The following is a 19,036-nucleotide window of genomic DNA, read 5'->3' on the forward strand; positions in this document are numbered from 1 at the left end:
GCTGCACAGGGCTCGTACCACGGAAAGCGAAGGCTATCTTCGGTTCTCAGCCGGAAAGCGGCAGGGGGAGACGCTAGACCTGGATTCTGCTATCTTCGGTTCTCAGCCGGAAAACGGCAGGGGAAGACGCTATGCCTGGATTTCTGCACTCAAAGGAAATGCTCCCAAAAGTAAGATGACCCGACCCCAAACTAAACCAAACCGTGGGGTACTATGCAATGGAAAAGCGCCATTAGGGTACAGCCCTAGTGACAGAAAAGAAACAGTTTTGTACCTTTATTTCTGACAGTGTATCAGTAAATATATTGCACTCTTGCCAAAGCATTAATTGTTTTAAAATTTTATAATAGATTACAAGTACTCTCATAATCACCCAAAGAATTGCATTTCCATTTCTTTTTCTAAAAACTACATTTATTGTTTGTAAAAAAAAAATGGTAAATAAAACCAAAATGATGGATTATTAGTGCATTGCATCATTTAGTAGAGAATAGACATTTGGCAGTATTTAAAATTTACACAAACATTTTCATTTTGAACATTCATGCCCAAAACACTTTGTGGCTAACTTTTGCCTGTGTTTGACCAAAATCTGGTTTGATCTGTAAGTTTTAGCAACCAAAAACTTGTTTTTGTAGTGCAGTTTGGTTTCTGTCTCATCTTCCTGTTTTTTCTCATCTGTCTTATTACTTGAATTAGACCTTTGAACCCTTTAGGTCCTTGTGCCCTTTGTCAGGTCTGGTTCCTTCTGGACTGTAGGGCTTGTGTCGACGACGAGTAAGGCTTCTTCTTCTTTGGAGCAGCGAGAGGTTCGCGCTGAAGGAGAAAATTAATGAGCTCTTGACGCTTGATCCCGGACTTATATAAGGACGTGTGCCACGCCGTGCGCGGGCTCAAACGTCATTGGTCTGTATTTTCTACAGATGTTAACCAATAGGCTTCAATCGTGGAGTAAACAGGAGTTTCCCCCATAGCGTCAGCAAATTGACGCAATGCGAAGTGAACCGTATTGAAAGGGAACTGATATATGCGTATGTGGTGAGTCATACAGATAAAAGTAAGGCATCATCTAAAACTGTAAAGGGTGTACTTTTATTTGTGTACACTCACAATAATAACATCAGTGTTTCCCATACATAGGCTCTACTTGGGCGCTGCGCCCAGGTAAATTGCGACCCGCCCAGGTAAAAAAAAATCACTTTACGAATTTCCGTATTTTCTGAACTCGACTGGATGACCCGTGTTTTGGAGAGAGAGAGAGAGAGAGAGAGCGCGAAAGAGAGAGCGCGAGAGAGAGAGCGCGAGAGAGAGAGAGCGAAAGAGAGAGGTGGGGGTCGGGTGACCGTGAAGATGATGCACGCGTCATAAACTCATCATCCAGCGCGGCAAACTGGATCAACTGCAGCAGCACATACGGAGCAGCCAGGGAACACACTGCGACCAAAATGGTCGCATATGCTTATGTCCTTATGTGTTTATAGCATCTAAGTTGGCTTCATTTTGCGTGCAAGCACGTTGTGTCTCTCCGGTTGAGTGTCCGTTCACGTGCTCTCTGTTTCTCAATGAATTGGGCGCGACGCGAAGCAACCTCAGTGTCACATTGTATCCTTTCATGTTTCTGAACTTGAGCAGAATTTTACCATTAGAGGTCTTTCTTCACTGAGGACGCGGGACCCGTACGGTTCCGGGTTTATATTTTAAATGGTCAGATGGGTCCGGGTCGGTCCTAGTTCATTACTTCGGGTCCCAAGTCTGATTAATATTGTGTGTAAAACCCGAGTCGATCGGAGAACGGCCGTGAGCGCTACCGCGCTAAAGCTCGAGTGCTGTTTTAGCGTGCCTCCTGTTTCTATGGCGATAGCAACTGGCTGCAATGTAAAGTCTGTCATCGGGACAGCAAGTAGACTTTTAAATCTGAAATAATGAGTGGATTAAGCTTTTTTTAATCGGAAAAAGAGTAATAGAAAGCAGAAGCAGTAAAAGTGCCTATCTTATAGAAGTTATTAACATTATAACATCAGTCACATTTATAATCTATAGACCTGCACTGTCTATATAGGCTATAGTATACATAGTATTGTATATAATTGAGTTTGATAAAAGGGGTCATCAAATTGCTTCATATATCAGTGCAAAAACATAAAGTGTTTTTGTGGTGCTTTGACAAACAGTGTCAGCTTTGTTTATGGCAAAAAAAAGTTTGGGGTGGTTAGACTAATGAACTATAATGTGAAATTAATATGAATGTTTTATAAATCAAAGTATTGTGTTGTGTCACACATTATTAGTTCTTTGTTACATATATAGTAGACCATTTTTTGTCGGTGGATAATAATGATTGCCCTTTTCACCAGCTACCACCACAAGTAAATTTCAGATCTGTGGGAAACACTGAACATATACCCTGCTTTTGAACAATAAAGAAAACAAACATGATGCGCTTTCTGCTGTCTTGGTTTCAGTCTTGTTTATGGAGCGTGTCACAAGAAGAACCAAGACTCTTCATATACTTTTTCATTCGTTTTCATAATCTGTTAATTATTTAAGTGCACATTTTGTGTAGGCCTATTCATTTTATTATGTTTTCACCATGCACAAATGTGCTGCAGATGCAAATCCGTCATAATCCCGCCATGGAACTTGCGCCCTTGCGTTTAAAGGGAATGTTGGATAGCGTTCTGATTGGTTTATTTGACGTTATGCCCAAACCACACCTATGAATAATGAACCTACTTCAGACCAACCCCTTATTGATTTGCGCCTGGCGCAAGAGTTATTTCTCCCGCCGGGAAAATAGAAACAGCGCCCTAGATCCGCCCACAAAGTCACATGCGCTTTGCGCTTCGCACTTGCGTTTCAGATCGTTAAAATAGGGCCCATAGAGATAACCTTAGTGATAAACGCGATGTGCAAACATCTATTTGTGGTGGCCAATTTTAATTTTGTGGCAGACTGATAAATAAATAAATGAATTTTACACGTACAAGGACGCTCTCACTTGTATGATGTCACGCAGTATGCAGCGTAAATATAACGACACGCCTATAATCCCTCCCACTGCGAAGTGATACCAAACTCGATTGAAAAGCTAACCACGCCAAAGTGAGGTGAGCTGACCCGACCCAAACTAAACTAAACTGTGGGGTACTAAGCAATGGAAAAGCACCATAAGTATCAGTTTGGTACCTTTACAGGAATACAAAACAGAATACAATTTTGGGTAGATTACCGTACTTCTAGGACGTACATTGTTAGAAAAAAGTAAAAAAAAATTACCCTAGCTGTCAGTTGGGCAGCACCCTTTAAAAAGGTAATTGTATGGACCATTAGGTACAGATATGTAAACATTTAGTACCAATATTAGGGATGCGCCGATACCACTTTTTTGGAATACGAGTACGAGTACGAGTACTTGCATTTCAGTACTTGCCGATACCGATACCGAGTACTTAATAAAAAACATGATTCAAATTTACAGGTAACAGCTTTAGTCATATAATTTAACAAAAAAACAAGGGACTAGTTTTCCAGTTTGTTGTAAACTCTGCCTCTTTGGACAACACAAGAGGCATTAACCCCTTACACGCCACTCAAACATAGACATTTCTCAGACCGTGGTATCGATCCCTGGTATCGGGGTGACTTTTAACGAGTACGAGTACTTTAGAAAATGTGGTATCGAGGCCGATACCCGATACCAGTATCGGTGCATCCCTAACCAATATGTACCTTTGAGATACTAATATGTATTTTTGAGGTACTAATAAGCTGTCTTTGGTCCCAGTATGTACCTCTGATGTACTAAAATGAAATCCTTAGGTGCAAAGCTGTATTTTTTGAAAGGGTACAGCCCCAGTGACAGAAAAGGTACAGTTTTGTACCTTTATTTCTGACAGTGTATGTACTAAAACTAATGCGACGTACTTAAAGCTGCAATCCATAGTATTTGCCTCTACATTTAAAATGGCAAGCTACAAATGATGTCAAGCTTACATATCCTTGATATTTTTGGGGGTGCATTGCAGTTGCATATCAGTGAAATCTATATAAATCTGCTGGTTTTTGTAGTGCAATTTGGTTCCTGTCTCATCTTACTGTTTTTCTCATCGGTCTATTACTTGAATTAGACCTTTGAGCCCTCCAGATCCTTGTGCCCTTTGTCAGGTCTGGTTCCTTCTGGACTGTAATGTTGATGACTTCTTGTTTCCTGATCTGTAATTGGGTTTTTTGTGTGAAGAAAGCTACTGTCCGAGTGATGGAAAGAACGAGCACAGCGCCCCATCCCGCGCGGGCATTCTCCATCTTCAGTTCTGTCTTTGCTTTCGCATCAAAATTACGTGGTGCATTCAGAGAATATTTTTGCTGAATTACCGCTGGGTGTGAATTGCAGTCAAAAAAAAGTTTCCTATCTTCCAGTGGCGGCGGGTGACTTGTTTTTTCAAGGGCGCTCAATGCGAAGTTTGTCACAACATGTATGTAGCCCATATGTAGCCATGTGTGTGGTTCCTTTTTTCAAAATATGTGTTCTGCGCATCAAGAGATCCTGTGTGTGCATCACGTGTCTTAAACAAAATAAGTGCCTGCTGCAGATGCGTCTAAAGGGTTTTTGATAAAAGAAACGCTCGCATTTGCCAGATACTCGCTTAATCTCATGTGTAAATGTTTTAAAGTTTTGACAATTGAACAACTGAAGAACCATTTTTGGCTCCCCAAATACGGTTAATGATTCTTACCGTAAACTTTACCTGCTCTTCTTTTTTCCTTTTAGTGACTGCCATGACGACAGACGAGGCTGAGAGCGTGCATAAACAACAGGTGTGCGAGCAGCAGCAGGAAGAGGAGGACCCTGCTGCTCAGGAGCAAGGCCCCACTGACACAGTTCAGGAGAGCCCCTCGGGCACCTCGCTTCCCCGCGTAAGCTCAGAGGAAGAACAGCAGCTGAAGCCTCGGCAGCGCACATCCGCTGGCCGCGGTCTCTCTCGCCTCTTCTCCTCCTTCCTGAAGCGCCGCTCACAGTGCTCGGAGGGTGAGGGAGAGGAGACCGAGAGGACCTGGGAGAAGGAAGGCCACAACGAACCCAAAGCTCCCATTGCAGACCCTGAGCCGGAACTACGCTTAGAGGGTGATGTTGCACTAGACCAGCACTCGATCAGTAGTGCTGAAAACCAGGTGAGAAACATGTTCAGCTCACACCCAAACAACCTGGGCTTTAAAGCAACACTATGTAGTTTTTCGACCTTTAAATAATGTCTCTAAAATTATTTCAGTGATAGAACAACTCTTAACTGGACAAATTGTCCTGTTGCTGCAACCTGAGCAACCTCCTAGCTGCTACAAGCACACTCTGAAAGTGGCGGTGGAGGGTAGGAAACACAGCCCCGCCCCCTCCCCCGGCCTGCAAAAGAGTGTCTGATACCAGGCACTGTTGCGCTTTTCAACCACATGGGGGAGCTGTAAGTCATTTTTACATGGAAACTACATAGTGTTGCTTTAACTGCGAGACATTAGGAGACAACTGTAGGGGAACTAAAAAATTCATTATTTGATATCTCATTATTTTTTTAATGTGTTTTGTGAAGTGATTGTTGTTTTTTTGCAACTGTGGTGGAATTCTGTAATGCCATATGCACTAATTATCATAATACACACTGTAAATCAGTATGTATGCTTTGTACCAGTTCTTTGTTATATTGCTTGTATTAATTAGGTAGCCTATATTATTGTTTTAATAGAGAATCAAATAAATAAGCACAACAAATATTTCTTCTACCAAGAGCAATTTAATATGCCTTTAAAAAAGGCTTATGTCAAGTAAAAATCATCTTCAAGTGTGGCTGCATTCAGAAGCCTTTTGATCACAAAAGTAAACAGAAAGATCAGTTCATGAGATCTGCAAATTTAGTGAGTACCGATCAAGTCATTAAATGCCATCTAAGGCCGATCGATCTGAGCATTCCTATAACTGATTTAAAACAACACCAAATAATCAGTTTGTAATCGTATTGATGCAGGGCTCTAGACTACATTTACATTTAGGCATTTAGCAGACGCTTAAGTGACTTACAAAGATTAGGAAACAGAAAGTGCAAAACAGAAACAAAAACAGAGGTTTTAAAAATATAGGTTTCAGCTTAGTATTGTTGAAACAAATACAGTTTTCACTTAGTAATAGATTCAAAAAAATTCACTTCTACAAAAACACTACACATTATTGATTATGTTTAATGATCAACGCTTTTATAACGGATTGAACTTTGCTTTCTTCCAGCAAATCATAGCAGATCAAAAGGAAGACGCAGAGCTGGAGTCAGGAAAGGGTGAAAAGGGGGAGAAGGGGGAGAAGAAGGAGAAGAAAGACAAGAAAGAGAAGGAGAAGAAAGCGAAAAAGGAGAAGGCAGATAAAGAGAAGACGGAGAAGAAAGAGAAAAAAGAAAAGGGAGATAAAGAGAAGACTGAGAAGGAGAAAAAAGAGAAAGCAGAGAAGAAGGAGAAGGACAAAAAGGAGAAGAAGGAAAGAAAGGAGAAAAAGAATGAGAAAAAGGCCAAAGCAGCAGAGGTAGAGAAAGAAGAGCAAGAGACAGTAAAAGAGCAAGCAGAGGAAGAGCCCAAAGCAGAAGAAGCGGGGACAGCAGAAGCTAAAGGAAAGGAGGAAGAGGAAAAAGAAGGAGAGAAAGAGGAGGAGGAGAACACAGCTGAGGAGGAGGAGAAGAAGCAGAAAGCATCTCGCCGTCCCAGGATCATGCACTGCAAAGTCAAACTGCTAGATGACACTCTCTTCGAGTGTGAGCTTGACGTAAGTGACACGCACCCTCACACGCAAACACATACAAACAGTAGGCGCACACACACACACACAAACATACGCCCGCACACACACACACACACCTCAGACAATTGTAAGACTCTTTTTGCTTATATGATGTTTTTCTCTGATTTTGTCAGGATGCTAGAACAATTTGTTTGTTTTTGCCACATGCTTATAAATGCCATTAAAGCAAAGCGAGGGAGTGTGCGTCCTTAGAGGACTTTTGATTGACTTGTTAGTTTAGCTATCTACTGTACACGTTGGTCTATATTGCTTTCTTGATCTCTGTTGGCATCTTAAAGGGATAGTTCACCCAAATTCTGTCATCATTTACCAGAGATGAAGACTCAAGTTTGAGACTCGGATTGGAGTGCGACTTAAGTCGCACACACAGTGACTTCAGACTCGACACGGACTCGAGCTGCGGGTCTCGTGAATAATGTTTTTTTAGGAAACATCTGATGAGCTCACTGTTATTCCCCTCCCTCCACGACATAACACGCGTGGACGTGGCCACAAATTAGCAAACATACATGTCCACTGCACTGGCCACTGCTCATCGTAAGCTTTGGGTAGTGCTGTGACTGACCCGCAGTTTGGCTCCCATGCGATTCACGGATTAATATGCTAATTTAAATAGGGAAAGTTTATCATTTGCACATGTTTCTAAGGCTTGCAAATTTTAACATTGAAGTGATTTAAAACAATTTAACCACAAAAATGCGCTAAAGTGAGCAGATTTAAATGTGTCCAGTACAGAGTTGCACTACTGTGTCTCATACTGTAGTCCATTAACATACATTTGCTGAATAGAGCAATGAAAAACACCGTAACGTTTTTTGTGAAGCGACTGTTTCTGCTGCATGTTTTTCCTGAAGCGCCGTTTGGAACTCGCCCTTCACCTGTGTTTGTGAACACGTTTAAGTGCTCTCAGTAGTGCATATACGGAGAGATGAGTTTCAAAAAGAAAGCCAACATAAAATCTTTCTGTTCTTAAAGGAGCATTTCACCTGTAGAAACATTCATCTTTATTGAAAGTGCGTCATATTTGTAGTTGAAATGTAACATACATTTAGAATTTGGTGCCTATTTGACCGAGAAAAGGGGTGTTTGTAGTCTCACCCCCTCAACAATTGGACTTCCTTCTTTGTTTTTACATCATTGAAAGAAGGAAGTGCGACACTGAAATCTATATTTCTCCTGTCTCAGCGGCAACTGAGGAAATGATGCATGACCATTCAAAAACATGACTGGGGTTCTAACTAGGGTGACAGAATTTTCCCACCGGTTAATCAGCGCGTGACAAACCCGGTGATACCGGTTTCACTGGGTGGGAGGGGCTTATAAATACACATACAGATGTGCACATTTTACTTTCACTTTTGAATTAGATGCAACTGTTGTTTAAATCCAGCGCTTGCGTACGCTGCGTTAAATCGCATATGATTTTGTGTGCAAATGCGAGTGCAACAGCTGGTTTACGTGCTTGAGTCAATGTGCGCAGGTACTTCTGACAGAAACTCGCCAGTCCCAAGCAGAGCAATCGGCTATTCCTCCATAAAGCGCTGCTTGAATGATGGGTTCATTATTATTCTTAATGAAAAACACAACAACAAAACGATCTCGCTTATATTAAACATCATATATGTATATTATAACAAAAACGAGTAAGCACGCGGCTTCTGCCATCGTCTGCTCGCCGCAGTCTTACAGGAATAAATGAAACCTGACACCTGCTGCTCTGTGACATGACCCGCGTTCAATTCCGCTGGATTCAGGCTGCAGACACATTCAGTTGTAAGTGTTTGCTCTCTCTAACGAAACTATATTATTTAATTACAAGAAAATATCAAAACGACGGTGAAAGACGGTGTCGCGGTGGGCAAGTGATCTAACCGGTGAGAGGCTGAAGCACCGTTAATCACCGTTTCACAGACTATTGCAACAAGCCTAGTTCTAACGATACAAAGCTTAATGCAAATGGGTGAAGTGTCCCTTTAACAGGGCACATACACACAAAATGATCGCACAGTATTTCTAATCAAATTTTATTTTATGTCTTAAGTGAATTATAGAGTCAGAAACCAGTCTGTGCTTATTTGTTCTTTAACCTGATAAGGAACACTGTGCCGTACACGGCACACCCCCTCCCTTGCACGTGAGGCTGCATTACGACATTGTAACTTTGAAGCATTAAATCTTCAAAATATACGGTCATGCGGCACATCGTTGTAAAGCTTAGACTTTCGGGATTCCATTAAGCGCACACAGAAAGCATAATATGATTTTTAGCAGTCATAAAACTGTAATCTAGTTGTTAGTTACCTGAACCGGGCGGCGCCGATTTAGGATATTTACTTACCTTCAAAATCTTTCCTTTATCCGCTTCGGTGAAATTGTCCAAAACAAATTGTTCATAAATCCCCAAAAGTCCAAGGAAATGGAATATCCAAGCCTTTTAATCCAAAACTATTTGTTCATCTCACAATCTTGACGTTTCTGACCGAATTACGATATAAATAGTGTATACAATAAGTTCACTAACAGACATTCGTTCGAATCTCACTTTTCATTCATGATTTATAATGAATATATTCGGATGTCATGTTTATTGTGCAACGTCTGAGGAACAAATGCGCCCCCTTGTGGAATTTCAGCTGTTCCATAAGAGGCTACGAGACAGTAACCTCAATTTTGACCTACTTAAGTCTCAATCAGATCCCTTGTTCAGTAGTCAGGGCACTGATCAGGGAGTCGGCCATTTTAAGGGCTGTCGTAATCGCAAAATCCTTCCAGTGCACTGAAACGTTTGTTCCCTAAACATTCCCAGAATGCAACGCAAAAGCCAGTGAGCATCGATGGTCCCTATGTCAGAGTCCTGCAACGTGTCGGGAACCCGTGGATACCCGCATAAAAGTCCCTAAAACGGGTGGATTCTGACGATGCATTTGGCAGGTAGTAGCGCGAATGAAAATATGTGCAATATTTGTATGTATAAATTATCATTACACGCGCAACATAAGACATTTGACCTATCACGTCAACACCACTGCAACAGTGTTGATGCTTCTCGTAGCCTAGTTGGAGCTCGCGTTGCAGGAGTTGCATAAAGTTTTGTCGTTGAAAGCCGGAAGCTGGGAACGTCTTATCTTAGAAAGCATTTCAAGATGAGACTTGTAGGAGCACAGCAGAGGTTGTGTAGGTAGGTTGTATTTTTTCTTTATGAAATGTGACAGGACTTTTATAAAGACAAACGTTTGTTTTAGTTTTAAATATGACACACATCGCTAGACAGTAAGGGACCAATCTACTCCAGTGGTTCCCAAACTTTTTCAGCGTGTGGCCTCCCTTGTGTACGGTGCATTCCTTCGCGGCCCCCCAAAAAAATTTGTGACAAAACACTGTTCTAAAACTCAACATTTTAATAAATAAAACATTAATTATACAAAAAAGTAGTGCTTTTGGTTAGTAGCCTTATTTTTTTAGGTTTAATTACACAGAATTCATGATAAATTAATTTATTTCATAAAATGTCATAAAACTGGGGCCCCCCTGGCACCATCTCGCGGCCCCCAGTTTGAAAACCACTGATCTACTCGATATTTAAAATAATAATATTTATTTAAAAATAAGGAAAGCATTTTTCACAATGTACTGTTTAAAATTAAGTCAGAGAGATGTTGGTTTTGATGAGTAACAGCTGTCAGTGATCACAACACGCTTAAGCAGCCGCGTGACAGAAAAATAAGTTAACAGTGTCCCAATGTCAAATGAGCTAGAGTCCTTACCAGTGCCCGAACCTGTGTACACGATATACTGAATCACGACCTTGAGAGCTAGGAAATGAATTAAGACACAAGGTGTGTCATTAATGCTTATCAAACAACCCAAAGAGAAAATTACTTCTGTTGCTCTAAAAAATAATAATAATATTTAATTTGTACAATAAAGACAGTGTTATTATTCATTTAATTTGATTTCTGCACCTAATGTTAATTTTAGACCTAAATTAATGTGCAACTTTGTTCTTTTTCATAAATGTTTGTAATTTCTTTATTTGTTATTAGAGTTTTCCCACCCTTTTTTTGCTGATACGAAAAATGATATGATCCGTGCCTCAAAAACCTTAATGTGATCTGAACCATGGGTTTTGTGATCCGTCAAAGCCCTAGCTTTGGATTTAAAATCTTCCAAAATGACGGCACTAACAAAAGAAGCCTCAATGCAAAATATACGACTTCAAGATAAAAGATTCTGGCTCAACCACATCTAATTTTATCAGGCATCTGAAAACGCATCCTGACAGCTAAGTAAACATGTTTAACGTTAGGGCAGCACTGACCATCTAATGTTACCGTTAGCTTGCTTCTTGGTTTAGCTACACGCTAACGTTATGGGAGGTTAGTAAAATCATCTTCTTTATGAAATATAAATGAGTGTTTGTTTAATCCTTGTATGGTGTTTTCAAAAGTGGGGGGAAAAGTTTTTAAAATGTGAAAATTTTAGGTCCTTTATACCTTTACTCTGTCCTCATCCTGTCAGGGCCTGCTGTTATTGTGTGTGTGTGTTCTTATATGATTTATGAGGACACTAATGTGTATGACATGGGTATTACAACAAGACTTGAGGCTTGACTTGGACTCGAGCTCAGAGACATGTAAGCATCTCTGTTATTTACTCATCCTTATGTTGTTACAAACCTTTGTGTCAAAGAGCTAACCATAACTTCTTGTTACTATGACACACGCATCCTCACCCTGGCACGCCCCTTATGGCATTGTTTCTGTTTTGTTCAAACAGGTAAACTTTCTGTAAATGTTACGGCAATGTTACTAGATCTCCTTTATGGGAGCAATCCCAGAACATTTACGGGACATGTTTGTGTTCACACAGAAGGCTCTCTGTCAATTTTACAGAAATTTTCCTGGATCATAGTGCTGTGTTAATGGGGTTTCTGCATAGATAAACATAGATGTTTCAATATAAATGTGATTGGTTTCTGCATAGTTGTTGTACAACCCCAAAACAGAAAAAGTTGGGACACTGTAGAAATTGTGAGTAAAAAAGGAATGGAATAATTTACAAATCTCATAAACTTATATTTTATTCACAGTAGAATATAGATAACATATCAAATGTTGAAAGTAAGATATTTTGAAATGTCATGCCAAATATTGGCTCATTTTGGATTTCATGAGAGCTACACATTCCAAAAAAAGTTGGGACAGGTAGCAATAAGAGGCCAGAAAAGTTAAATGTGCATATAAAGGAACAGCTGGAGGAGGACCAATGTTTAGGAATGGGAATGTTGTCCTATTCTTGTCTAATACAGACTTCTAGTTGCTCAACTGTCTTAGGTCTTCTTTGTCGCATCTTTCGCTTTATGATGGACCAAATCTTTTCTTTGGGTGAAAGATCTGGACTGCAGGCTGGCCATTTCAGTACTCAGATCCTTCTTCTATGCAGTCTTGATGTTGTAATTGATGCACTATGTGGTCTGGCATTGTCATGTTGGAAAATGCAAGGTCTTCCCTGAAAGAGACGACGTCTGAATGGGATCATATGTATCTAGAACTTGGATAAACCTTTCAGCATTGATGGTGCCTTTCCAGATGTGTAAGCTGACCATGCCACACGCACTCATGCAACCCCAAACCATCAGAGATGCAGGCTTCTGAAAAGAGCGCTAATAACAACTTGGGTTGTCATTGTCCTCTTTAGTCCGGATGAAATGGCATCCCAGTTTTTCAAAAAGAACTTCAAATTTTGATTCGTTGGACCACAGAACAGTTTTCCACTTTGCCAAAGTCCATTTTAAATGAGCCTCGCCCAGGGAAAACGCCTGTGCTTCTGGACCATGTTTAGATATGGCTTCTTTTTTGACCTACAGAGTTTTAGCTGGCAACAGCGAATGACACGGTGGATTGTGTTCACTGACAATGTGTTCTGGAAGTATTCCTGACCCCATGTTGTGATTTCCATTACAGTAGCATTCCTGTATGTGATGCAGTGCCATCTAAGAGCCTGAAGATCACAGGCATCCGGTATGGTTTTCCGGTCTTGACCCTTACGCACAGAGATTGTTCCAGATTCTCTGAATCTTTGAATGATATTATGCACTGTAGATGATGATAACTTCAATCTCATTGCATTTTTTCTCTGAGAAGCTCAGAAAACTATTTTTCGCTGCAGCATTGGGGGAATTGGTGATTCTCTGCCCATCTTGACCTCTGAGAGACACTGCCATTCTGAGAGGCTCTTTTTATACCTAATCATGTTGCCAATTGACCTTATAAGTTGCAAATTGGTCTTTCAACTGTTCCTTATATGTACATTAAAATTTTCTGGCCTCTTATTGCTACCTGTCCCAACTTTTTTTGGAATGTGTAGCTCTCATGAGATCCAAAATGTGCCAATATTTGGCATGACATTTCAAAATATCTTACTTTCAACATTTGATATGTTATCTATATTCTACTGTGAATAAAATATAAGCTTATGAGATTTGTAAATTATTCCATTCCTTTTTTACTCACAATTTCTACAGTGTCCCAACTTTTTCTGTTTTGGGGTTGTAATTTACTGAATGTATGCTTAGGATGTGATGTCATGAAAACCGCACAGAATGTTCAAGAACATACATTCCATTAAACATATTTGCAATTCCATAAATCAGAAACAGACTTGCATAATGCATAATACTAAACTTCAAGGGGCAGTTTCCTGGACAGGGCTTAAGCCTAGTCTTAACTAAAAACAGCTTGCACTGACATGTCTTTAAATATATCAGTGCCAAAGTTTATTCTCAAGATGCACACCAGTATGTGCATGTTTTTAAAAAACACTTAACTATCCTTATATAACTAGGGCCTAGTCCAGGGGCATGCTGCGTAAACATATCCGGTAAGTTAAACCTGTGTCTTAAGAACTACTCTGACCAACTAGCAGGTAAGTTAGGGCTAATCAGTTTTAATTTTCAAATAAAAATTAGATAAATCTACAATTTTATGCAACTGACATAAACTAGATATGATCAGTTTTTAAGACAGAAATGTATGACTAACTTGACTAGTTTAAATACACTAGTCAACATTCGAAGTGGATCAAACCTATTCATAAAAGTTTACATAAAACCAATCCCTAATACCCGTTCTTGTCTTAGGACAACTTTAATAAACTTTTTTGATCCACTTCAAATGTTGACTAGTATAGTTTATGCAACCGGCCGCTGGCCTAATCTAAACCCTTTCCATGAAACCGTCCTCAAAACTTTCAATTATCTATGTTTAACTGGGGTTATTTGTATTTATAGAAACATGCCAAAGGACAGGAACTGTTCGCGAAGGTGTGCGATCACCTTAACCTGTTGGAAAAGGACTATTATGGGCTGGCCATATGGGAAACACCGTCTGTAAAGGTGAGCTCCTGCTCTCACTCTTTTAATAGTAATTAAGGTATACAAACTTCAAAACTTAATCTTAGCCCAAGAAAAAGAAGCTGTGTCAAGAAGGATTGTCAGTTTTATATCTATATTTGCTTTACTGTCAGGTGTTGTGATTGACTATTGAAACGGTTAATTAAACTTGCTGTGTCTTTCAGACATGGCTAGACTTTGCCAAGGAGATTAGACGGCAAGTACAAGGTAAGTAGTCTTATGCTGTTTATACCTAGTAACTTGTAGAAAGTTAGGGTCCGTTTACAAGTCAGTGTTTTCAACCAAAAACAGGAAACTTTTTTTTGAGTTTTGGCTGTTTGTTTACACAACAACTGAAAATGCAGACTTGTGAAAAACTTTTTCAAGATGCAAATATTCGAAAATGATGGTGTTATCATTTCCATGTAAACGGCTTGTAAAAGTTGATGTTTTATTACAAAATAACATCGCCAACTACTAGCCTGGCCCTTGTAAATGTGGATTGTTTTGACAATTTTGTCTTGTGTACGTGTAAAAACATTTCATTTTTTTACTACATTGTCATTTAAACATAGCCTTATTTGTGATGTCATCCAAGTCAAGCATCACAGTGGGCTGCGTCTAGAATCCACCTACTTCCTTACTATATAGTAGGCGAAAAGCAGTAGGCGAGGCGAGTAGTATGTCCGACTTCATAGTATTCGAAAAACAGTAGGGGAGAAGTACCCGGATGACCTACTACTTTTGGCAAGATTCCTAGGTGTTTATTTGATGGACACTTTGCTATCCTGTGATCATCCAGGAAAGGAATTATCCAACGAAGAAGAAGGAGGAGCGTTGTTTTTTTAATATGCCCAAAAGCGGTAACGGGGCTCTATTCACATGCAAAAACATATTAAACAACTGTCCCTTGTGGTTAAATTGCGCTTGTTTAACGTCATTCCAGTTAACGACAAACTTGTTGTTATGATCACGTACAGTATGTCAAGTGATGTATCAACATGTAGTATATCCGAATTCATTGATAATATTATCCATATTCATACTATATAGTACCTGTTTCAAACAGTCGATAAATAGTTACTTTATCTAATTCAGTATCTACTGTCACAGTGTGCGATTTCGGACGGGGCATATCACTATTACTTGTGTATAGTGTTAGAGGACTGAACAAAGACTTTATCTCCTCCCACACCATATGTTATGGACTTGTTGGCTATATGAAGTGTTTTATTTTCCAAGCAGTCCAATTTCATAGTTTTCATCTGACAGATATTAAATTGGTATAATTTGCCTTAAACTGATAAAGGGACCTTAGCTATAGACTAGAATTTCAAGTTTCATTTGATTTGAACATCTAGTAAGGCCCTAGCAACCACAAAGCCTGTTTTAATGACCACATTACAACATCCTGTCAACAGTCTATAAAATGCTATAGTATCCATAAGGAACACTTTAGCAGCAATTCTAGCAACTCCCTAGCAATGCACTTAATATCATCAGGATCACCCTAAAAACTAACTGGCATCTACCCGTGCAACTCCATAACAACACTTAGTAATCACATAGCAATATTCTGGCAAACACACACAACCTAAAATCATAGTGGGGACTTGCGTGAAATATGTAAACGTCACTTTATAAACTGTAACGTTTAATTGTCTTTCCTGCTTTTCTTACTTTAAGTCCTTGTGTTTGTCTTTGTCTAGGCACCAACTATGATTTTACATTTAATGTAAAGTTCTACCCACCTGATCCGGCTCAGCTATCAGAGGACATCACCAGGCAAATATTACTTTTGTTTTTCTGTCCTGGCATTCATATTCATCCATCTGTGTTCTCATCCCTTTACCTTTAACAGTCTGTAACGGTCATCTATTATCAGTCCATCACCATTGCGGATCAATTGCTCTGTCGAACCAGTTCTTATATAAAGGGATGGCTTACCCAAAAATTAAAACCCTCATGTTGTCCATGGCACGCATGAGTTTCTTTACTTTGTTTAACACAAACAAAGATATTGATAAAGATTTTTATAAATGATGGTAAGCACCCAGAGTAAATATATATATGTTATTTGTGCTGCTCAGGTACTACCTATGTCTGCAGTTGCGGAAGGACATTAAGAGTGGGTGTCTACCATGCTCTTTTGTGACTCTGGCCTTGTTGGGCTCTTACGCCCTGCAATCTGAGCTGGGCGAGTATGACCCAGAGGTCCACGGCACTGACTATGCCAAGGAGCTTCAATTGATTCCAGGTCAGACCAGAGAACTTGAGGAGAAAGTAATGGAGCTGCACCGCACATACAGGTAATCATTATTCTTCCTGCTTTAATTATTAACACTTAAATAATGTTTCCTGCCAGTTACATTTCCCATGTGAGTGTGCTAAAGGTGTTACGATCCTAAATAAAAGAATGTCAAAGTGAGTATTAGAGACGGAGTAGAGAAGATGCACTTTCTTAAAATGTTGCTTATAAATGTATGATCTTATTTATAAATGCCTTAATTCTTATTTCTGTAGGTCTATGAGCCCAGCTCAGGCTGATATGATGTTCCTGGAGAACGCCAAAAAACTTGCAATGTATGGGGTTGACCTGCATCAGGCAAAGGTACAGTAGATCTGGAGGAGACACAGTGGTTTGAACATGTTAAGTCAAATAGTTTTTTCAGCAACTGGTCAGTAAAATCATACTGCAAGTTTTCTATAGGGTTTAAGTTAGGGGACTGAAATGGCCACGACAGGACCTTGATTTTGTGGTCAGTTAGTCAACACGTATGTTTTGGATCATTGTCTCACTGGAAGACGAAATGTTAAGCTGTCTGGCAGAGGCAGTCAGGTGTTAAAAATTATATGACATTTGATAAGAGAGAACCCCATCCCATATGAAGTTGAAGTTGTCTGTCAAACTGAAACATTTGACTTTTTTAGGATGAGAGTAGAGGCTTTTCTCTTAAAACCCTTCCAAACAACTTGTAGACCTCAGATTGTAGTTCGGAGACTTCCTGACTTCAAACCCAACTAACTTGTCCAAACCTCCTGTTATGATCATTGGAGATTCCTTAGAGACCCTCAGGTCACCCTCCTAATAGTGCTTCAAGACAATACAGACACATCTGTTTCCTGGTAACATCTTTAGTTGTCTAGAACTGTTACAGTTTTTGCCCCTATGGTAAAATGGGAATTTTAGTTATTTTGTGATTATGTTCCCTATATTCCTTGGTCTTATCCATTATGAAGTATGACTAAGGAAATTTGCCCTATACAGGATGTTACCTCACATTTATACCCCTGTGAAACAGAAGGTCATGGTTGATCAACAGGGTTCCTGCGGGGTCTTAAAAAGTCTAAAATTCAGAAAGTTAAATTTAAGGCCATAAAAAGTCTTAAAAACTGCCAGATTTTCATCCTACACTCTAAAAACAAACGGTGCTATATAGCACCAAAAGTGGTTCTTTGCTCGTAATTATAGAAGAACCGTTTTTAGTGCCATATAGCATCGGTGAAGCACCAGTGAAGCACCTGTGTAGAACCAAATAGGGGTCATATAGCACCACATATGGTTCTACATAGCACTATATGGTTCTACACAGGTGCTTCACTGGTGCTTCACCGGTGCTATATGGCACTAAAAACGGTTCTTCTATGATTACGAGCAAAGAACCACTTTTGGTGCTATATAGCACCGTTTGTTTTTAGAGTGTAGGTCTTAAATTTAATTAACGCAAGTCTTAAATTTCTTACCTCCGTTTATTCCCAAAAAGCATTGTCAGCAAAAAATAAAATTGTAATTTAAAATGCTGTAGAACTAATCAGTGGCGGAGGAAGAAACTGTTTGATGGGCGGGCCTCTAAAAAGAAAAGTTCTGCACTTCGCGCGTCACTGAATCTCACTTCAATCCAGTTTTTAATCATTCTTTTTTAAAGAGGATCCAAATGTAGGCTAATATAATCCACGCAATTCATGCCAAAATTTATATTTCATGTGTTTTAATCTGATTGTATACTGTAGGTTTGGCGAGAAACAAACTTTAAATGCAGTTTTGTATATGCAAAAATCTTTTCCTTGGTAATTTTACCAACTAGCCCATGGCTTACCTGAGCATTTGCCAGGTTCTGAAACAGAGGACCCAGAAGCGAAAAAAAAATCAACACTGCTTTATTGAAAATCAACTTAAACAGTCAGGCGATCAAGTCCCGAGCCACCAACAACTAGTCAACTTTAGTGTTACACAGTTTTCACTTAGAAAGCTTTTGTTTACTCCACTGCTCCATGCACGTTTACTCCCTTGACTTTAATCTGCTAATCTTGATGACATATGCAGCCTACAAATGCGACCTCTGGAGGCTACAGCCTTCGGATTTAGAAACGGCCTTGTTAGCAACACACAAGAAACCACAAACAGCCTTTTAATAGTAAATTTTTATTTTCATTTAATTATTGTGTAATTAGAAAGGCAAATAAATGCGATGGCGGTATAGTGCATATTTATTAGGGCTGTGACGATTAATTGCGTGTCCCATTAAAAAGTCCTGTCTAAAATAAATTCTGAATCGCAAGGCTCCGATTCTGTGTTTCATGCACAGTTCATGTGTGTACTACGGCGTTTGGTCAGTAGGAAGTCCTTATCAATCTAAAATCATTATGAGTCGGAGTCGTTTATAACGTGCATTTAAAAAAGCAACACTCATTAAACAAAATCATTCAAATATTCTTTATCATCATGAAAATACCTGAAACAATCTGAAGAACAGCTATATAAATATTCCTATAGACATTTCCTGGAATAGCGTTTCTAGCAGGGGGGCAGGGTTTCA

General features: G+C 39.6%; 1 protein-coding gene across 10 annotated transcripts in view; it reads left to right on the plus strand.

Moving 5' to 3' along the window:
• Window positions 1-19,036, plus strand: part of epb41a (erythrocyte membrane protein band 4.1a) — a 76,244-nt gene that overhangs the window by 15,272 nt on the left and 41,936 nt on the right. For all 10 annotated transcript variants that reach the window (XM_065268182.2, XM_065268185.2, XM_065268190.2 and 7 more), the window contains exons 2-8: window positions 4,769-5,169; window positions 6,269-6,793; window positions 14,118-14,222; window positions 14,405-14,447; window positions 15,929-16,004; window positions 16,310-16,528; window positions 16,743-16,830. In XM_065268182.2, the coding sequence (XP_065124254.2) occupies window positions 4,777-5,169; window positions 6,269-6,793; window positions 14,118-14,222; window positions 14,405-14,447; window positions 15,929-16,004; window positions 16,310-16,528; window positions 16,743-16,830 (1,449 nt within the window). In that variant the 5' untranslated portion in view covers window positions 4,769-4,776. The remainder of the gene's footprint in view (window positions 1-4,768; window positions 5,170-6,268; window positions 6,794-14,117; window positions 14,223-14,404; window positions 14,448-15,928; window positions 16,005-16,309; window positions 16,529-16,742; window positions 16,831-19,036) is intronic.

The sequence above is a fragment of the Paramisgurnus dabryanus genome, chromosome 19 (assembly GCF_030506205.2).
Source record: "Paramisgurnus dabryanus chromosome 19, PD_genome_1.1, whole genome shotgun sequence".
NCBI classification, from domain to species: Eukaryota; Metazoa; Chordata; class Actinopteri; order Cypriniformes; family Cobitidae; genus Paramisgurnus; species Paramisgurnus dabryanus.